Source organism: Schistocerca cancellata, chromosome 3, assembly GCF_023864275.1.
Source record: "Schistocerca cancellata isolate TAMUIC-IGC-003103 chromosome 3, iqSchCanc2.1, whole genome shotgun sequence".
Taxonomy (NCBI): domain Eukaryota; kingdom Metazoa; phylum Arthropoda; class Insecta; order Orthoptera; family Acrididae; genus Schistocerca; species Schistocerca cancellata.
This window is the reverse complement of record NC_064628.1, coordinates 510,489,632-510,508,710: the sequence shown is the minus strand read 5'-3', so window position 1 is coordinate 510,508,710 and position 19,079 is coordinate 510,489,632. Positions and strand designations below refer to the sequence as shown.

Here is a 19,079-nt window from a genome sequence, read left to right as displayed (position 1 = left end):
CAAAGTTTAAATAGTCTTGTTGATATTGATGTGGTGTGTTGTCATTTGTGTGAAAGCTGCTGTTATGTCTACACGCAAATGCATCTTTTGTTCCAACATAAAATAAAAATAACCTTTCCTCGAAGAAAAAACAGCTTAGTTAAGAAGTTTAATATAAAATTTGCAATGCCACTTACTATTCGATTGCACAGAGTGGGAACTTTGATATCGTGTAGGCTGCAGCACAATAAATGAGGCAAACGAAAGTTGGTTTCTTCTTCTTTTTTCACCAAAAAAGTAACTAAGTAAATAAATAAATAAAATTTTTCAAACTGTTGTGAAATGGATTTCACACATTAATTAGATAGTCTGCTTATGTTCTTTTCGTATAAACATGTGTTAAAAAATGTAAAACATCCCCAGTATCAACATGTTTTGTTAAGCAGGTGTCATTAAATCGGAGCTCAGATATAGTAACAAATGGCTCTGAGCACTATGGGACTCAACATCTTAGGTCATAAGTCCCCTAGAACATAGAACTACTTAAACCTAACTAACCTAAGGACATCACACACACCCATGTCCGAGGCAGGATTCGAACCTGCGACCGTAGCAGTCCCGCGGTTCCGGACTGCAGCGCCAGAACCGCTAGACCACCGCGGCCGGCAGATATAGTAACAGTATTTAAGAAACTGCTGATTAGTTTATCACAGCTTTTCAGTGAGCCCGGTATTTTCACAGGGAAAATATGGTAGGGTTAAGTAGAAGCCGACAATATTCTCGGAATAATAACGTTTCACACTTTGTACTGTAGATTGCCGTCCTAACAGCTTACTTCATAATATTTTGAACAATCATGAAGATGGTATCAGACAGAAACCCAGTGTTAAATTTCCATTCAGTCACCAAGTTAACTATGTCTATTTCCGTGATAGTATTTTCGAATTTCGTTCTTAAGGCTTACTTAAACTAGCAAGTTGTTCAACAATATTAAAAATTTTGTCGTTTGTGAGGGCAGTTATTTTAAAACGTAAAAGGTCAAAATGGGTAAAGAGCAAAAATGCCGCCCCCCCTTAAGGCGCCGTGCCTAGTGGACCTATACGTAAATCCGCCCTGTTCGTCACCTCTGGTTCCGTTAGCTTGCGGGTGAGCGCTGTAGCTTCATCTTCTTCTTCATCATCAATCTTTCGATTGATTGGCTGTTCTCGGCCCTGCTCTATTAGAAGGTAACTTCTTCAGTTTTGCGTAATTAAACTCGTGAATTATGTAAAATTGCCAGTCGTTGTTTTCCTCGGGCTCTCTTCCTTTGTAACGTTCCATCTAGGATATTTGAAACGAATTCCTTGTGTATTTCGTGTCTGATACACTCATGTCTGATCCTTTCCCGGCAATACTTTGTAAGACTTCCTTAATCTGCCTGTTGGTTTCCAGAGCTCTGCATTTATGTCTACAGTTTAGTGGAATTAAATAATTTTTATTACGTTATTTTTTGTCTTATAAGTTGCCCTTGCTCACTGTGATATTTGTAGCTTTATGGAAAGAATGTGGCCTTACAGATCAAAATCTTCAACGATTTAAGTAAACATTTTTTTTTTCTAACACACAGAGTTGACTGTTATCTCATTAGCTCCAATGCCATTACTGTTGCCCTCCTACATGATTTTTAAAGATAACTATTAATGCCATATAGCTCTTGAGGGATAAATACTAAGTATATTGTCGTGACACTTTCAGTAAAGCAGATCAGGGATGAGGTTGTTGTAATAAGAGACGACATTTGTAGCTTATGTGTGATGCTTTTTATTTAAATAGTAATGCCTCGTGATGAAGAAGTCGGGCCCGGTGCCTGCCGGTGGTGGTGTTAGCTTAGCCGTGGTAGCCGCCGTATCCGTAGCCGTGGCCAAGAGCGAGGGGTGCGTGGGCGGCGAAGACGGGGGCGGCGGCGACGACGGGGGCGGCGACGGGCACCGCGGCCTTGACGACGGCGGGGGCGGCGACGGCCACGGGCACCGAGTTGGTCACCTGGTGGATCCTGGCGTAGGAGGTGGCCACCGGCACGGCGGGCGCGTGTGCCACGGCCAAGGCTGGGGCGGGCGCCACCGCGACGGCGGGGGCGGCGTAGCCTCCCAGGTAGCCGGCGTGGGCGGCGGCCACGGCGCACAGCAGGATCACCTGCGGGTGGAGGCGGCGGTTAGCGGCGCGCTACAGGCTGTGCCGGCCGGTAGATGGTGTCCACTGATGGCGACCATCTTATTCTCTCAGAAACCCTTTTCTCAGGGTATTAATATACACCATTGACCAGTGGAGTGACAACTGGTCTTAAATCCAATGTTTGAATCGCTCAGTAAGGAATGACCATAGCAACAAACAGTGTCAGTATATCGGCCATTGAGGGTCATGTAGGACAACTTTTTTTATCATTGCTTCGTCTTTGTATTAAGCAGAATGCGTGATTTTGTTAAGAACGAGACATGTACGAAACGATCGTGTGAGTATAAAGATTGTAAGGTAAATAGTGAAAAGATAGTAAAGACATATCCATGTTTTATATAACGACAAAGCCAAAGGCGTTCCCAGCTGGAGACGTAAAGGGTAGCAGCTGCCTTCCCCTCCCCCCCCTCCCTCGCCACCTAGTAAAAACATTATCTTCACAAATAGAACTCGAGTCCTGACTCATCACAGACATTAATTCAGTATCAGTTTGAAGAAAGGCGGAACATGTAATTGATGCTGACTAATAGCAAGTGTACCCACAATAATTTGTCATGAAATCTTAAAACAATTTGCGCCTCCCCCCTAGCATCCTCTTGGGTAAAGCATAGTCAGGAAATCTATTTCAGTAGTTACGAAGGAACTTTCAGTAGAATCCACACGTTTTAGATATACGTCAGGTTAAGAAGAGTAACGATCGGTATTTCCTTGCTTTTTGTGGGCTATCAGAAGCTCTACTGCTTATTAGAAGCTTTCAAACTAACCCACCGTTCTTACCACACCTATTTCCTTCTTTGAGGGGTTGTTTGAAATTGAAAAAGTAGCAAGTATTGCTACGTACGCAGCTTTATTTCTCTAAACAGCAAATCACTCTCTAAATCGGAAAGCGGCTTGCTCTAGCAAAATGTGCGTTTTCAGAGTGACAGAAGTCTTTAAATGAGCACATTCATGGAGGCTTTTTGTTAAATCTTTTGTGTTTGTAAAGAAGAAAGGCAAATTTTGCAAGAAACTTGGAATGAGAAAGCTTACACTTGTGGAGCAGGAGACAGAACGAAATTGTTACAGTGATATAGTTTTGATTTCCTTCAATGACAAGAATTCTAGAGATAAAGAAGCAGTTCAAACGAGTCTGACAGAACATCGGATCGGTAAGAAGCAACTGTGATTCGTTTCAAGTAATTTAATGGGATGACGGACAGCTAAACCAATGTCTGCCAGGTGGATCCTGTATTTGCTAAATGGACTGCTTTGATCACTGCAATGTCTTCTGTGACACAAGTGACGCGGCTACGATACGAGTCTTTGATGAGAAATAAAACAGCCGGAAAATGTATGTAATTAATTTAGAATGAAGGGATGCCCTGGAAATAAACAGAGACTTTATAGGTAGCTTCGAGATTTCCTATATGACGTACTCACTGGCCTAGGGTCAAGAAGGACTATTGATAATTTACACTTCTTACCCAAAGGCAACAGCAATGTCTATAGTTATTTCAAAAACGTTTTATGCTATTCTGGGAGAGAGAAGCGAATTTTAGATTTTAGGATGTTATATACAGTCGACTTTGGAAGGCAAGTTTCAAGAACCAAAATTTTGAGCATTCCAATTAATGAAGATACCTGATAATAAAATCCGGAGTGTTAAAGAGGAAATAAAGCAGTAGTTTCGATGGTCCAGGCATAAGCTTTTATGCCTTTGATGGGCTCCTCAATGTGCCACATGTTTCATTCAGTTTCTGTAGGAAATTAATAGGTATTTGATCATAGTATGTTGGCTTTCACGGCCTATGTTTACTCTCTTGCTGACATCGGTTTTCTGGGAAGTAGGACTTGTAAATATTTCTGTGCCTTGCGCTTCATCCCTACTACAAGACAAGATGAATCTTCAACGTGAACTGCTTTACAAAACCAAACAGTGTACATTGTACTTGCTCAGCTTGCCGAGGCTGCCGAACTGTTTGTTGTTGTATTTAGTACTAAGACTCATAGTCTAAAATTAGTCCTTTTTCTTTCTGTTAAATTTGTCTCAGTTTTCTTAATTACTACGGTCTGTGCACTACGTCCTAACACTGTAACGGTTTGGGCCTGGTGAGAGTTTCGTATCGGAAAGTCAAATTTAGTGGTCCTCTGGTCCCAATTCGTGATGTCATTAACACGTGTTAAGCGCGATGCTCTCATAGTGTCTCTATCAGAAATACAGCAGCCATTGGCTTCCCACGTCAGTGTCAAGGAACAAACAGAGACGAGGGAGTGGCTGTCACCGTGATCTCGGTCGTTCTCACAGTGCGGGCCGCGCGCCGGCAGTGAAAGGAGCCTTACCGCCAGTCGGCGCGCCTCTGCCCCGCGCTCCACCGGTGGGGAACGGCCCGAGGAATCGCGACTCACGTAACAGCGGCCGCCGCTGCCGCTATCCGGCGGTGGTGCGACTCTCGGTCGCCACGGTTACACGCAGCACGCGTCATCCGCTCTCCAGTGATGAAAGTAGAGCGCGCCAAAACAGCAACAACGAGCGTCTAATTGAGTACCTGCTGAGGCAGTCGCAGAACAGGCGTTTCTCTAAGACTCAACAGAGAAAACTAAGATTCTAAGGGAAGTCCGCCTCGGTAGCTGCGGGGGCTGCGTCGCAGATCGCTAACCGAAATGGTCCAGGTTCGATTTCTGGTCGGGTCGGTGATTTTCAGCCTTCGGGGACTGGGTGTTATGTTGTCCTTATCTTCGTACCGTCATACCGACACGAATAGCATAGCGCCACATGACAGAAAAAAAAGAATTGTTATTCTTTTGAATCACTTTCAGTGGCCAGAAACCATGAAACTTTCTTAGTTCATTTGAATGTTAGACAGGCACGTTAGGAACTATTTCGAACCATCTTATTAATTCGTGTAATGAGCTCCTTTTAACATGTATACGAGCGCAACCACCAAAGTTTCTCAAACTACAGGGTGATTTCAGTTTCACATCTCGTTGTCTAGATGCTGATAGAAGTATAGCAGTGTTTTGGCTAGAGGAGGAAGAGTGAAGAGTGGATCTTAGTCTCATGAAAAAAGCGTCCAGGCATCCGGCTCAAACGAATTAGCCGGCCAGAGTGGCCGAGCGGTTCTAGGCGCTACAGTCTGGAAACGCAAGACCGCTACGGTCGCAGGTTCAAAATCCTGCCTCGGGCATGGATGTGTATGATATCCTTAGGTTAGTTAGATTTAAGTAGTCCTAAGTTCTAGGGGACTGATGACCTCAGAAGTTAAGTCCCATAGTGCTCAGAGCCATTTGAATTTTTGAAACGATTTAAGGGAGCAATCTAAACTATTAATGTAGACGGCTAATCGAACCTAATTCGTCTGGAATACGAGTACAGTGCTGGAACGATTGAATTACTTGACTGCAACTGGCTGTACGTCAAGGAATTGATCCCGAAACAGGGAGTTTAGACTAATACTTCAGCGGTTTAATTTTTAACCAAATTATTTTTCCCATTTCCAGTCAGTTCATTAACTGACAAATTTCTCTCATCGAGACATATGGAAACGTGGTATCTCAAGTTTTCCGCTATGCAGACAACTGTACATATGTAAGTTTGAAAGGTTTTCGAAAATGGGGAGATACATTGTCATAAAAATGAGTATATTGCTGCCAGTTGGCACAGACAAGTGTGTCTTACAAGAATTTAGAGTACTGTAATAGGCCTAACTCATCACTATCTTGATATTATTCTGCCTATGAGTCTGGTTGTTTAGTGCTCCAATGATTCTTCTTGTAGTATTCCTTGTTTCTTTTAATAGCTTCAAATTTCGTAAACACTGAAGCATGACACGAAACAATTTTGACAACTTTATGTAATGCATATCAAAGTTCATGTGGAAGACCAGCAGTTTATCCTACGGAGGCAATATGTACGAGATAAGTAAGGTCTCGAAATGGAAAGCACTGTGAAAATCAAAAATCTTTTATTTGCAACAGTTAGCTACACCTTTCTGCCACTTCTCCACATAGTCGCCGCTCCTACTTAGACATTTGCCGTAGCGTTGTACCAACTTTTCAAGACCGTCGTCACAGAAGACAGCCACCCACGCTTTACGCCTATTCTCTGTGCTGGTCTACAGCTCGTTGTCTGTGCCAAAATGCCTGCGATTCATGTGGGCAGATACGAAACTCAAGGGAAGCCAGTTACGATCTGTATTATAGGTGATCAAACCCTTCCCTTAGAAAACGCAGCAGGGGCATGTTCATTGACCCCGTAGAGTTCAGCCGAGAATTGTCATGAAGAAGATAAGGCTTGGCAGATATGTTATGCAGGCTGCAAGGCATCAGGCGAAATTTATTACCAGGCCCTCACACTTGGTAGGAGATAGCATTTATCTAGGCATCTTTACGTGTTCACTGTGCACTCAGAATTGAAAAGAACGATTTCACGAGATCGACATTTCACAGTGACCGTATAATGCACAACAGTAGCAATGTTACGCTTAACCAGTGCTGAGTGTTTTGTACGTGGACGGTACTTAATATGAAGAGAAATGAGAATGCCAAGGCAACAGAATTATTTTATCAGTGCTTGGAAGATAAGTAGCCTGTACTACATAGTAGCAACAAATGCTCAAGCAAGTGCTACTGGAAAACTTGTACCCCACCTCCACCTAATACTTCCACTGTGTACTCTTCACCATACCCAATGTACTATTGCTCCCATAAAACATCATCTATTTCTTTAAAAATGAAAGTGCTATACGAAACTTATCTGCGAGACGCCCTGCTCTGAATGTGACCACTAATCACAAACAGTCAGAGATGTAGAGCCACGACTAATGATTAGGTAGCGAGTAGGACTCACCAGCTTGTACATGATGTCGGAGTGGGTTGTGGCGTCGGAGACGGTGGACTGTAGGAGGCTGTGAGCGAACGGTGCCGACGGAGCTGAGGCGCGACGCTTTTATAGCGGCGCGTCGCCCAGGGCCGGGGTTGGAGCGCGGCGAGTGGCGGCGGTGACGGGCGATGGCCAAGGCTTTCCTTTCACGGTGCCACCACGGCTGGGCCGGGGGGACGCGATCTCTTAATGAGCCTCGTTACGGGGGCAGCACGGCGCGTGCCGCTATGCACTCCTTCTGGGCATCCATACATCTCGCAGAGACCAGCTGTCGCAGCAGCTACGCACTACACTGCTGTTTGAAGAGACCAGACAGGGCGTACCACAGGGGTCGATTTATGGTCTTCTGTTTTTTCTGACATATGTAAATGAGGCACTGAGAACCACAAGGGCCTAAACTACAAAGTCATCGATTTTGACACTGTAGCATGTATGCCTGCTCCTAATATGCGTTGATCTTGTGGTGAACCAGTTTTATCTTTATCTGTAGCCCCACAGTGTATAATTATATGAACACTCACGAAAGCTGTCTCATTGATTTCTTGGATAGTTGCTGCCACAAGGACCCAAATAACAAAGCAGTATTTCGCACCTCTGAGCAGCTCAATTGTTAGCTATGGTTGACAACATAACTGATGGTTCAAATGGTTCTGAGCACTATGCGACTTTACTTCTGAGGTCATCAGTCGCCTAGAACTTAGAACTAATTAAACCTAACTAACCTAAGGATATCACACACATCCATGCGCGAGGCAGGATTCGAACCTGCGACCGTAGCGGTGGCTCGGTTCCTGACTGCAGCGCCTAGAACCACACGGCCACTCTGGCCGGCAAACATAACTGAGTATCCACATCATGTACATAGTACTAATATTCATAAGTGGAGGCATACCTGCAGTTTTGTCTGAATCTGAACCCACAAAATGTGCTTAACCCTGCCATGCAGTTACCCACAGCAGTGGACAGCTGCTCATATGCCTTTTTTTTTTGGCGTTTTCAATCAGTCCTGAGGCTGCAAATGTACCCAGTCTACACCAGTGGATGCTCCGTGCTGGACCTGTGCCATGAGTGCATTCTCAGCCACAGGGCTGATTAAAAACTCCAAAGAAACTATGTTAACAGTTGCCCACTTCAGTGGACAACTGCAGCAGAGGGTTACTGAAAATTCTGATATTGAGGACCGTGGAGTGTTTGAAAAACTCATAACTCTGTGTGTGTGGAGCATTTAGTAGCCATTATTCTTGGTCTGGTTCTATTTCACATTAATTACAAACTCAACAAGTATAAAAAGGACACTATTGTCACTATCCTCTATTTGGAAATTTTGTGAATTAACATTAATAATATAATTTTAAATATTAATTAATATTTCGTAACAAAGCGGATGTATTACTTTTTTATAGGAGGCATACGATTTTGTGAACTGGTTAAAAAACATTTCAAACGTATGAGAGTGGTGGTTTGTCTATAAATTTGATTTTCACAAATATCTATTTTTTTCAAAACTTTTGTTTCTGTGCTTTGAGCCTATATGATTCTCAGTGGCTCAATTGATCTTCCACTTGCAGTTCAAGAAAATGGAAATTTTGTCCTTTTTGCAGAGAAACAAGTATAGGAATAAAAAAACTACCAGCCCCTTACTAAACAGATCGCTAATGAAATATTCGAAAATATCAGCAGAGGGTTCAAGGCAATTGGATAATTATTAAATTTTCACAAGATTCGGCACATACGGCCGACGAGGCCGAGCGGTTCTAGCCGCTTCAGTCTGGATTCGCGAGACCGCTACAGTCGCAAGGATGTGTGTGATGTCCTTAGGTTAGTTAAGGTTTAAGTAGTTCTAAGTTCTAGGGGACTGGTGACATCAGATGTTAAGTCCCATAGCGCTCAGAGCCATTTGAACCATTTGAACTCGGCACATACAGGGTGATAACTATTGAACTATATGAAAAAACCTAAATTAATTACAAACTACGGTGTGCACACACTTTATTCAACATAATAGGTTATGACATGTTCTGTATGCCTGCCGTCATTGTGATGATGTGGCGCAGACGAATAGCGAAATTCTGCTTGACACGCTGAACTGTCAGGAGATCCCTACTGTCCATGATCTCCTGAATGGCTCTTTACAGCTCGGCAGTGGTTCTGGGGTTATTGCTGCACACCTTCTCTTTAATATAGTCACACAAAGAGGAGTCGCATGTGTTCAGATCCGGAGAATATGGCGGCCAATCGAGGCGAACCCAGAGCCAGAATGCAGTCCCCAAGGTGCCCCTCCAGGACATCAAACACTCTCCTGCTCCGATGGGAGTCGAACTCCGTCTTGCATGAACCAAATTTTGTCGAAATCAGGGTCACTTTGGATAATGGGATTGAGGTCATCTTCCAAAACCTTCACGTACCGTTCGATAGTCACCGTGCCATCAAGGAATATCTCACCGATTATTTCGTGACTGGACATTGTACACCACACAGTTACCTGTTGAGGCTGAAGAAACTGCTCGATCGCTAAATGCGGACTCTCAGCCCCCCAAATGCGACAGTTTTGCTTATTGACAAACCTATCTGAAAGTCGGTTTCGTCGCTAAACCAAACAAAACAGCCCATACTAATTCCCATCATGCCTCGCGGCCAACCATTCAGTTCGAACGTCCTAACGCAAACCGTTCAGAAATTATGACGATTTTATTTCACATAGGTCAATGACTGTCACCCTGTAGATTCGGTGCCTGTCACAGAACTTAGCAGGTTGTAAAAATGGATTTCTCAAACAATGAAATACGAGTAGTATAAAGTGTTAAGGTTTTGGGACTGCAGGTAGATCAAAACCTTAATTGGAAACCCACTGTATAGAATTAAGCGCCTTAGTTCGTATACGTTTACTATGCTGTTGATTATTGTTAAATGTGCTTCAAATGAAGAAATTGGTTTATTTTACATATTTACATTTGCCGATGTTTATGGAATCATTTTCTGGTGAAATGCAACTTAAAGGGACAGTATTTTTAAAATACAGAAGCTTGTAAGAATTATATCTACTTATGGCATAATTCTAGGCAATATTGTGTAGAACCCTTCCAAAAACTTTGCATTTTGAGTACAAATTCACAACGTGTATATTAATTAATGTCCTTTGTTATCACGATCATTTTCCTTTTTTCAAAACTAGAGAACAGCACTAAAATAATACCAGGACCAAACAGAACCTTTAACGGTTAATAAAATAATGGAAAAGCCACGATCGCTTAAATATAGTTTACTAGATGACCGGTTTCAGCACTCTGAAGGTGCCATCATCGGATCTGAAACGTGGATTAACATTTATAACGTTTCAGATTCGATGATGGCACTTTCAGAGTGCTGAAACCGGTCATCTAGTAAACGATATTTAAACGATCGTGGCTTTTCAACTTTTTTAGAAACAGAGTGATCGCCCCACGACACACCATGTGTTCACTGTTTAACGGTTGCATTTGGTACACAGAGGGGTAAAGGGCTAAATAATTGGATACACAAGATTTCAACAACCTATCAGAGCTCAGTGAATATGTTGCAGATAATGGGTGGAGTTTAAGACTTAATTAAAAAACTTTCTTTTGGAAAACTTTGTAATCCATTGAAGAGTAAAATCACAGATACTCTTAAAATTATATTTTATTGTTATTTTATAATTAGAATGCGACATTGTGAACACATTTCACTGTATTGCACTTAAATAAACTTCACATCTTTGACATCTTTCTGGGAAATTTGAAATTTTACATGTTTCATGATTAGGTAAGTGAATGTAAGTGGAAATTAAAATGATTGTAATTTTAATTACAATTAATGTGAATGTGACTCTTTGGCAAAGCCTCTAATAACCACGATACTGAGCGTCTTAAATCCACAAACACAATCACAAACACACACACCAACAGACACGCACGCACGCGCACACACACACACACACACACACACACACACACACAGGAGCGCGGGCGCCCTCCCGCCTTCTCCTGGTCGGCACACCGCTCTACTGGCCATTGTCGGCTTTCTAGACCTTGGAGTCCCTACTTCTCACTCAGTTAGTTCCCCAGTTCGCATCACGAGGCTCAGAGGACCCCAGCCCAGTCCTCCCACCAAGGGAAAATACCTGGCACTGAGAAGAAAATACAACTAAGAACATTTACTATTAAATTTCCGGAAAGTTTATTTCATATATGTTTGATGGTGTCTGTTCGGCAGTTGGCCGTAAAAGTATTTTATTAACTTCCATTTATGACTTCACAGTTAAAAGTCGTAAATCACTTCCAATTCAAAAATTCTAATTCAGTATCCAGCCAGTTGTGAAAATAAAATGCAGTACAAAGGTCTTGTATCAGTCTAAATGAAAAACATTTGTATTGATTGAGTTCCAAAGGAAACTGAGGAAATGAAGCATTCGTAAAGTATTTCTCCTAGTATTTGCAGAAGAAATGTGGAATGAAAAGTGTTGTGACTAGACAAGACAGCCTAGACACAATGAGTGGAAGCCGAAAGGCACGCGCTTAAACTCACGCAGGCTGGCGTGAGGTCTGAAACTGGATACGTAATGAATGCTATAAAGAAAAGTACGTAGCTTCTGGAATACTTAACTTTAATTCACATTTGTAGAACATCGCTCTTGATGATGCATTAATAGAATCTCAATATCTACACTGGTAATGGCGCCTTGCTAGGTCGTAGCAAATGTAGCTGAAGGCTATGCTAACTATCGTCTCGGCAAATGAGAGCGTAATTCTCAGTGAACCATGGCTAGCAACGTCGGCTGTACAACTGGGGCGAGTGCTAGTACGTCTCTCTAGACCTGCCGTGTGGTGGCGCTCGGTCTGCAATTACTGATAGTGGCGACACGCGGGTCCGTCGTATACTAGCGGACCGCGGCCGATTTAAAAGCTACCACCTAGCAAGTGTGGTGTCTGGCGGTGACACCACAAAAAGTTTGATGTATCTCTGCTCCGATAGTCCATCGTGTGCAAGTTTCTCCTTCTTTGCATGGCTGCTGCAACGTACACTATCTGATCAAAAGTATCCAAACATCTCAATGTAATGCTTAATAGACTACTAGATGTCACGAAAGGAGGACGCGCCAGTACCAAATGACGCAGGGACACCTATTGTCAGTAGACAAGCAGTAACGGACCCATCTGGATTGATGGGCATTAGCACACTGCCTCTGGTATTCGGAGAGGCACTCCGGCCACGAATTGGATTCGCCCAGCCGATTACCTACTAGGGTCGGTGTACACGCCAGCTTGTATGTGGTTTTTAAGCGGTTTCCAACATCAGACGATGTGAATGCCGGGCTGGCACCCGCGTCCTACCTCACTTACACGATTTGCAAATATTTGGAAAACGCCCACACAATTTCACATGGTTTTTAACACTAGACGCAGACAGATGTGGTACACAAATTCCCTACTGGGGGGAAGCGTGATAGCGGAGATAGGTGGTGACATTAAGGGCATCCGGCCACCCTCTACCATCAACATTGTTAAGACCATATTAACAAGCTGACCCTATGAAAATACAGAATAAGCAGAAGAAAAAGAAGGAGCAGTAGACAGAAGCAGTATGGCCGTCAGGGGAGCTAATTAACACGAATGGGGATTAGTCATTGGATGTCACCTGAGTAATACATACATTAGGAACATTTAAATGCTTCTCTAGCCGCCAGTGTAGACTGTTGGTGATGTGATTAAGTGGAAACCCGAAGGAAAAGCTGCAGCTAAACCTAGATCAGGCCGACCTCGTATGCTGACGTACAGGGGGTGTGGCTGTACAAGAATCGCGTGGTCGAGCAGTTCCTCATAAGCCACACATTCCTGTAGTCAGTGGTAAGCAATACTTGAGACAGTGGAAAGAGTGACGCCACTGGACTGTGGAGACTGAAAACGAATGATTTTTAGTGGCGAATGAAGCACTACCCTCTGACAATTTGACGGAATGGTTTACGTTTGGCGAAGGGTAACATTACTAACATTACTACCATCATGTGTAGTATCAAGAGTACGGAGAAGGTCGTATTACGGTGTGGGAGTGGTTTTCGTGATTAAGGTGTGGTCGCCTTACTGCGCTTCAGAAAATACTAAATGTGGAAGATACGGCCGCATTTTACAGCATTGTGCACTGCGTACACGAGAGGAATTGTTAGGGAATGATAACTGTTTCTATCAACTCGACAACGGACCTCATGATGAAGCAGCATCTATGAGGCAATGATTTGTGCACAGTACAATTCTTGTAACGGGCTGGTCTACCCACATTCAGTCCTGAAGTGAATGGAACTAATTTGGCCTAAGTTAGGACGTTGATTTAGCTCCAGACCCCTGCGTCCAATATCACTACCTTTGTAAGTAGGCTGTTTAGGTTTTTATGCTGGTAACGCCACGTAGCGCTCAATATGAAAATCACTGGCTGTGCTGTGTGCTGTCTGTGACTGGTTGGCATTGTTGTAATTTGCTATTGTAGTGTTGGGCAGTTGGCCGTTAACAGCGCGTGGCGTTGCGCAGTTGGAGGTGAGCCGCCAGCAGTGGTGGATATGGGGGAATTTTGAGAGAGGACGATCTGGACGTGTGTACCTCAGAAAGAGTAAATTTGTAATATTGGATATATATATAATGACTTTTGAACACTATTAAGGTAAATACATTGTTTGTTCTCTATCAAAATCTTTCATTTGCTAACTGTGCCTATCAGTAGTTAGTGCCTTCAGAAGTTTGCATCTTTTATTTAGCTGGCAGTAGTGGCGGTCGCTGTATTGCAGTAGTTCGAGTAACGAAGATTTTTGTGAGGTAAGTGATTTGTGAAAGGTATAGGTTAATGTTAGTCAGGGCCATTCCTTTGTAGGGATTATTGAAAGTCAGATTCCGTTGCGCTAAAAATATTGTGTGTCAGTTTAAGCACAGTCATGCATAATTTTTCTAAGGGGACGTTTTGATAGAGAACAAACAATGTATTTACCTTAATAGTGTTCAAAAGTCATTTTATATATATATATATATATATATATATATATATATATATATATATATCAGTCCATGATATCCAATATTACAAATTTACTCTTTCTGAGGGACACACGTCCAGATCGTCCACTCTCAAAATTCTGGCGTTACCAGCATAAAAACCTAAACAGGCTACTTACACCTTCTCCGGCCAAGGCACTTGAAGAAAAATGGGCTGCTATTCCTTCACAGACATTCAGACACCTCACTGAAAGCTTCCGCAGCAGAGTTGAAGCTCTCATAAAGACGAAGCATAGGCCCCAGTGATAGGTGTCCAGAAAATTTTGACCAGATAGTGTATTTCTTCTTTTTGCCAAGTTTAACCCTTTAAAAGACACTGATAAACATATATACCCCTGCAACACAACTCCAATTACCAAGTATAAATGTTTTTCCTACAGCCTCATTGACATGAGTATTTACCACTGCATACCTCATGATTGTCTTAAAAACAAATAATAAATTGAGCAGGTTTATTCATTGCTATTCCAAAAGAGAATATACTGACATGTATTTATTTGTTATGCTGAAAATAACCTTACGTCGCTTAAAGCGTTAAACATTCTTATGTTACCTCACATTTCTTTGGGCAGACACCACGCCGTTCCAGGTTTCTGAAACGACAATTTCCGTGTTAGACTATTCAGTAGTCGAAAATAATTACAGTCGAAGGCGGGAAATGTCGTTTCAGACATTCCAAAAGAATCTTGTCCATGCTGTTTATTGTTCACGTTTCATTTTCAAATAAGGTTACAATCCAGACAAATACTTCCAGAAACGATGCCGTAACACTTAAATTTGAGGCCAATGTTAAAATGTTATATTTCCGAAAGGCGTTTTTGCTGTTGCCTGTATGCATTTTATTTCCCATTTGCTTCTGTCGTCATCAGTTAACGAGGCGTTGTCCAAAAATACCGGAAATTTGAGTTCTGATTGCAAGTGGGTACGGCTGCACTAAAATACCATTAGTTGTGCCCCGCGTGTCCTTCTTGATTGAATGTAGAAAGTGACCGTGTGCTGAGCGATCCTGTTTGCTGTTGGTCAGCATATTTTTGTTGTCGTGTTTCCGTGAATTTGCAGTTTTGTGGTGGCTAACATGGAAGAGCAGTGTGCCTATATAAAGCTTTGATTTAACCTTGTAGAAACAGCAGCTGGAATGCACAAAATGTTCAAACAACCTATTATAGATAACGCTTTATTTATTTATTGCCTAATTAGCTTGACCAGATCAGCGCCTTAAGGTCATCTCTTACATCTCACCTGGAACAATACATACCAAAGATATTACAAAAACATTCACAGGAATGATAATAATAATAATAATAATAGTAATAGTAGACATAAAGATAATAACAGTTGACAGCAGTAACAGGAATGAATATAATAGTTGGCAATGATAATAATAATAGTGACAATAATAGCAAAGGGTATTAAGGATGATATAGATTAGTGCGGCATATATGAGTACATGTTTAGTATTACAGAAGCGGAAGGAATAAAGAAGGACGTGAAGATTGAAATATCAGTGACTGTGGCTATAAAGAAGGAACAGTATTGAAAGAAAGAACTCTGCCAACACGGGGGAGGGAACAGTTGTGGGGGAGTCGGACTGACGAAAGTGAGCTGCAAACTAATATATGGGAGAGATGGCTACTGTGATAGAAGGTGGGCCATTAACTGTCTTCTGATGCTTGGAAAGAACTAAATATCTCTGGTTTCTTGAAGAAGAGTGTTCCAAAGTCCGGTTCCTGATTTGGTAGTTGTGGCTAAGATTAATATTCCAAGGAAAAGGACATTTAGGGGTGTCTGGAAATTCAGTATCTCACACCTGATGGACACTGGGCTGGAGCACGGGTTAAAGCCGGCCGCGGTGGCCGTGCGGTTTAGGCGCTGCAGTCCGGAACCGCGGGACTGCTACGGTCGCAGGTTCGAATCCTGCTTCGGGCATGGATGTGTGTGATGTCCTTAGGTTAGTTATGTTTAAGTAGTTCTAAGTTCTAGGGGACTGATGACCTAAGATGTTAAGTCCCATAGTGCTCAGAGCCATTTGAACCATTTGAACGGGTTAAAGCAATGTTGGGAAATGCGCTACAGAACTAAGCTGGAATGGTGGGTAACACACGCAAAACCTAAAATACGATCTTTACTTAAAAGCTACGGTTTTGAAAAGAAGCGGTGGGAAAGACACACAATAGAACTGTTCAAATGGTTCAAATGGCTCTGAGCACTATGCGACTTAACTTCTGAGGTCATCAGTCGCCTAGAACTTAGAACTAATTAAACGTAACTAACCTAAGGACAACACACACATCCATGCCCGAGGCAGGATTCGAACCTGCGACCGTAGCAGTCGCTCGGTCCCTGACTGTAGCGCCCAGAACCGCACGGCTATTAACATCCAGTTGCCCAACACTACAACGGCAGACAACAATGCAAACTAGCCACAGACTGCACACAGCACAGCCAGTGATTTACATACAGAGCGCTACGTGGCGTTACCAATATAAGAACCTAAACAGTTTACTTACAGTTCCTAAAAGTGGAAGCACTAATGGTTTGCAAACCATGCATCCTGTATCGCTCCTAAACGCAGACTTCAATTTATTTGTTAGGGTACTGCTTCGTCGAGAGAACACAATTGCTGGTCGCCTCATCGGTCAATATCAGAGGTGTGCCGTCCCAAGGAGGACAATACAAGCACTGGAGGAATACCGGTATGTAACGGCCGTCGCCTCGCCATCCAACTGCAGAGCGGCCATCACGTGGTTAGACATGGGCAAAGCATTTGACAGGGTCCGTCATAACTACCTGCTACGTGTCAGATCAAAAATCGAAACTAAGTCATTTTTGTCATTATCATCAGGCGATTACACACTCACGTAACTTCAAGAATTCTTGTAACTCTTCAGGCTTTCCCGGCGATCTAAGGACATCTTGGGTTGCCGGGTGTTCTGCCGGATATCAGCGTCGTACTTGCACGATATTTCGGTCACGTAGCTCGTGGCCTTCATCAGGTGCGACCTGAGACTGCTCCTCGAGTGGACCTGGTCCAGTATTTATGCCTATGTCCTAGGCATAAATACTGGACCAGGTCCACTCGAGGAGCAGTCTCAGGTCGCATCTGATGAAGGCCACGAGCTACGTGACCGAAATATCGTGCAAGTACGACGCTGATATCCGGCAGAACACCCGACAACCCAAGATGTCAAGAATTCTTGTCAATGGACAATGCGCAGCAAGAATTCCCATCCTCGGGTCGATACGACAAGGCTGCCCCCTATCGATGCCGCTGTTCTCGTTATCAATCGAGTCTCTTCTATGATCATTACCTGTCAGGTTCCCTGGAATTGAAATTGAAGGCAACAGATATGTATGTGGATGCTGCGCTGATGACCTGGCCGTGTACGTGACTGATCCAATAGATGTTATGAAGATACAGGACGCGATTCAAACATATAGTTCTTGTTCTGGAGCTAAAGTTAACGTAGATAAACCAAGCATTTTACAGGTAGGCGGAGGGATAGGATTCGTTGAATCAAGGCCAGCTGAACAAGTAGATATCATCAAACTTCTGGGGATACGGTTTGGCAAATGTCTTATCAAGACATTTGGAAATGGAATTGGAAAATGAAGCTCAACAGTCTCCGAGCGGTATTAAGAGAGAGTTCCACCCGTTCTCTATATGTGATAAAAAAAAAACAAAAAAAAACCACGCTGATAAATCTCGGTATACTTCCATACTTCCTAAGATGTACTACCTCGCAAGTATTTTCCCTTTGCCTCCAACAATAATGGAAACGATCTCCTCTAGCGTAGTTCATATGGAGAGGGCGAGTCCTTAGGGATGATTATCAAACCATGACCCTTCCTTAAACATAAGATGGTTTAGGTCACACTAACGTTAGATAAAAATGCAGTGTTATATTGATATCTAGGGCGCCAAAGGCACTAGAAGCAGATGATGAAAATCTCACAGCTTACGTTGTGAATGCGCTGTCTCCTCCAGACAACAGGGTGCCAGTTATGGTCGGCCATATTAATTATAGGTTGTTGCATATTAAAACATATATTATTGAAAACAGCTACATCAGACAAACGGTAAGGAATTACACCAGTAAGGAAATTTATAAAGTGGTGACGGAAGATAAGTGTATAAGCAAATTAGCGAAGAACTTCCCCACAATCACTTGGAGTGCAGTTTGCCGATATATTCATGTTACAGTCTTACCGTCGCACATAAGAGCTACGTGGTATTACGCTTCATACAACGCCATAAGCACAAATGAGCGTCTCTTCAGGATCGGCTTGTCAAATAACAACCAATGCTTGGACTGTCAGCAGTCTGAGATTCTATTTCACCGTTTTACTTGCGACGCTGCTAACAAGGTATGGCAATGGACACGACATAATCTTGCCATCATGAGCTGTACGACTGATAACAATATAGCTTTGGAAGAACTGTTTATCCAAATCAGAAACGACATTCAACCTATTGATTAATGAACTTAACATGACAAAGCATAGAACGCCGTCTACGTACGTAGTCGTATCTTACTGTCCTCTCGCACTACACAAGGAATTTGATTTAAGACATGCATTCTTATCCTAAAAGGAAGATATGTATCTTCAACATTCTTTTCATTCACATAACGCCCATGTTTAAATCTTCAGAAAGCTTATTCATTTATGAGTGCACGGCGTACTGTTAGTGCCTTCAGAATTTGTTTCGTTTTTGGAGAAATGTAAAGGCATATTTCAGCTCTGGGGCAACACGCATGCCTGGAACCACCATTTCTGTTTAATTGGTGAAGTACCATTTGAGTTTAATTCTAAAAAAAGTAGGAGATTACCTTCGCCATTATGCAAATTCAAGTATGCACCGTCAGGCGAGTGGCGAGTTACGAGAAGCCCAAATCGTCAACTAAATCTGGAAAACAACGTACAGGACAATCAGGACATGATCGTGGACTCAATGGAATGCAGTTCTTCGAGAAAACAAT

The 19,079-nt window shown here is 42.7% G+C and overlaps 1 protein-coding gene across 1 annotated transcript; it reads right to left on the bottom strand.

Annotated features, from left to right (window-relative positions):
* Positions 1 to 1,755: 1,755 nt before the first annotated feature.
* Positions 1,756 to 7,168, bottom strand: LOC126175295 (cuticle protein 70, isoforms A and B). Its single transcript, XM_049921962.1, has 2 exons — positions 7,016 to 7,168; positions 1,756 to 2,151 (listed from the first exon to the last, which is right to left on the bottom strand). The coding sequence occupies exons 1-2, from the start codon at positions 7,025 to 7,027 to the stop codon at positions 1,846 to 1,848; spliced, it is 318 nt and encodes a 105-aa protein (XP_049777919.1). The 5' UTR covers positions 7,028 to 7,168; the 3' UTR covers positions 1,756 to 1,845.
* Positions 7,169 to 19,079: the final 11,911 nt, after the last annotated feature.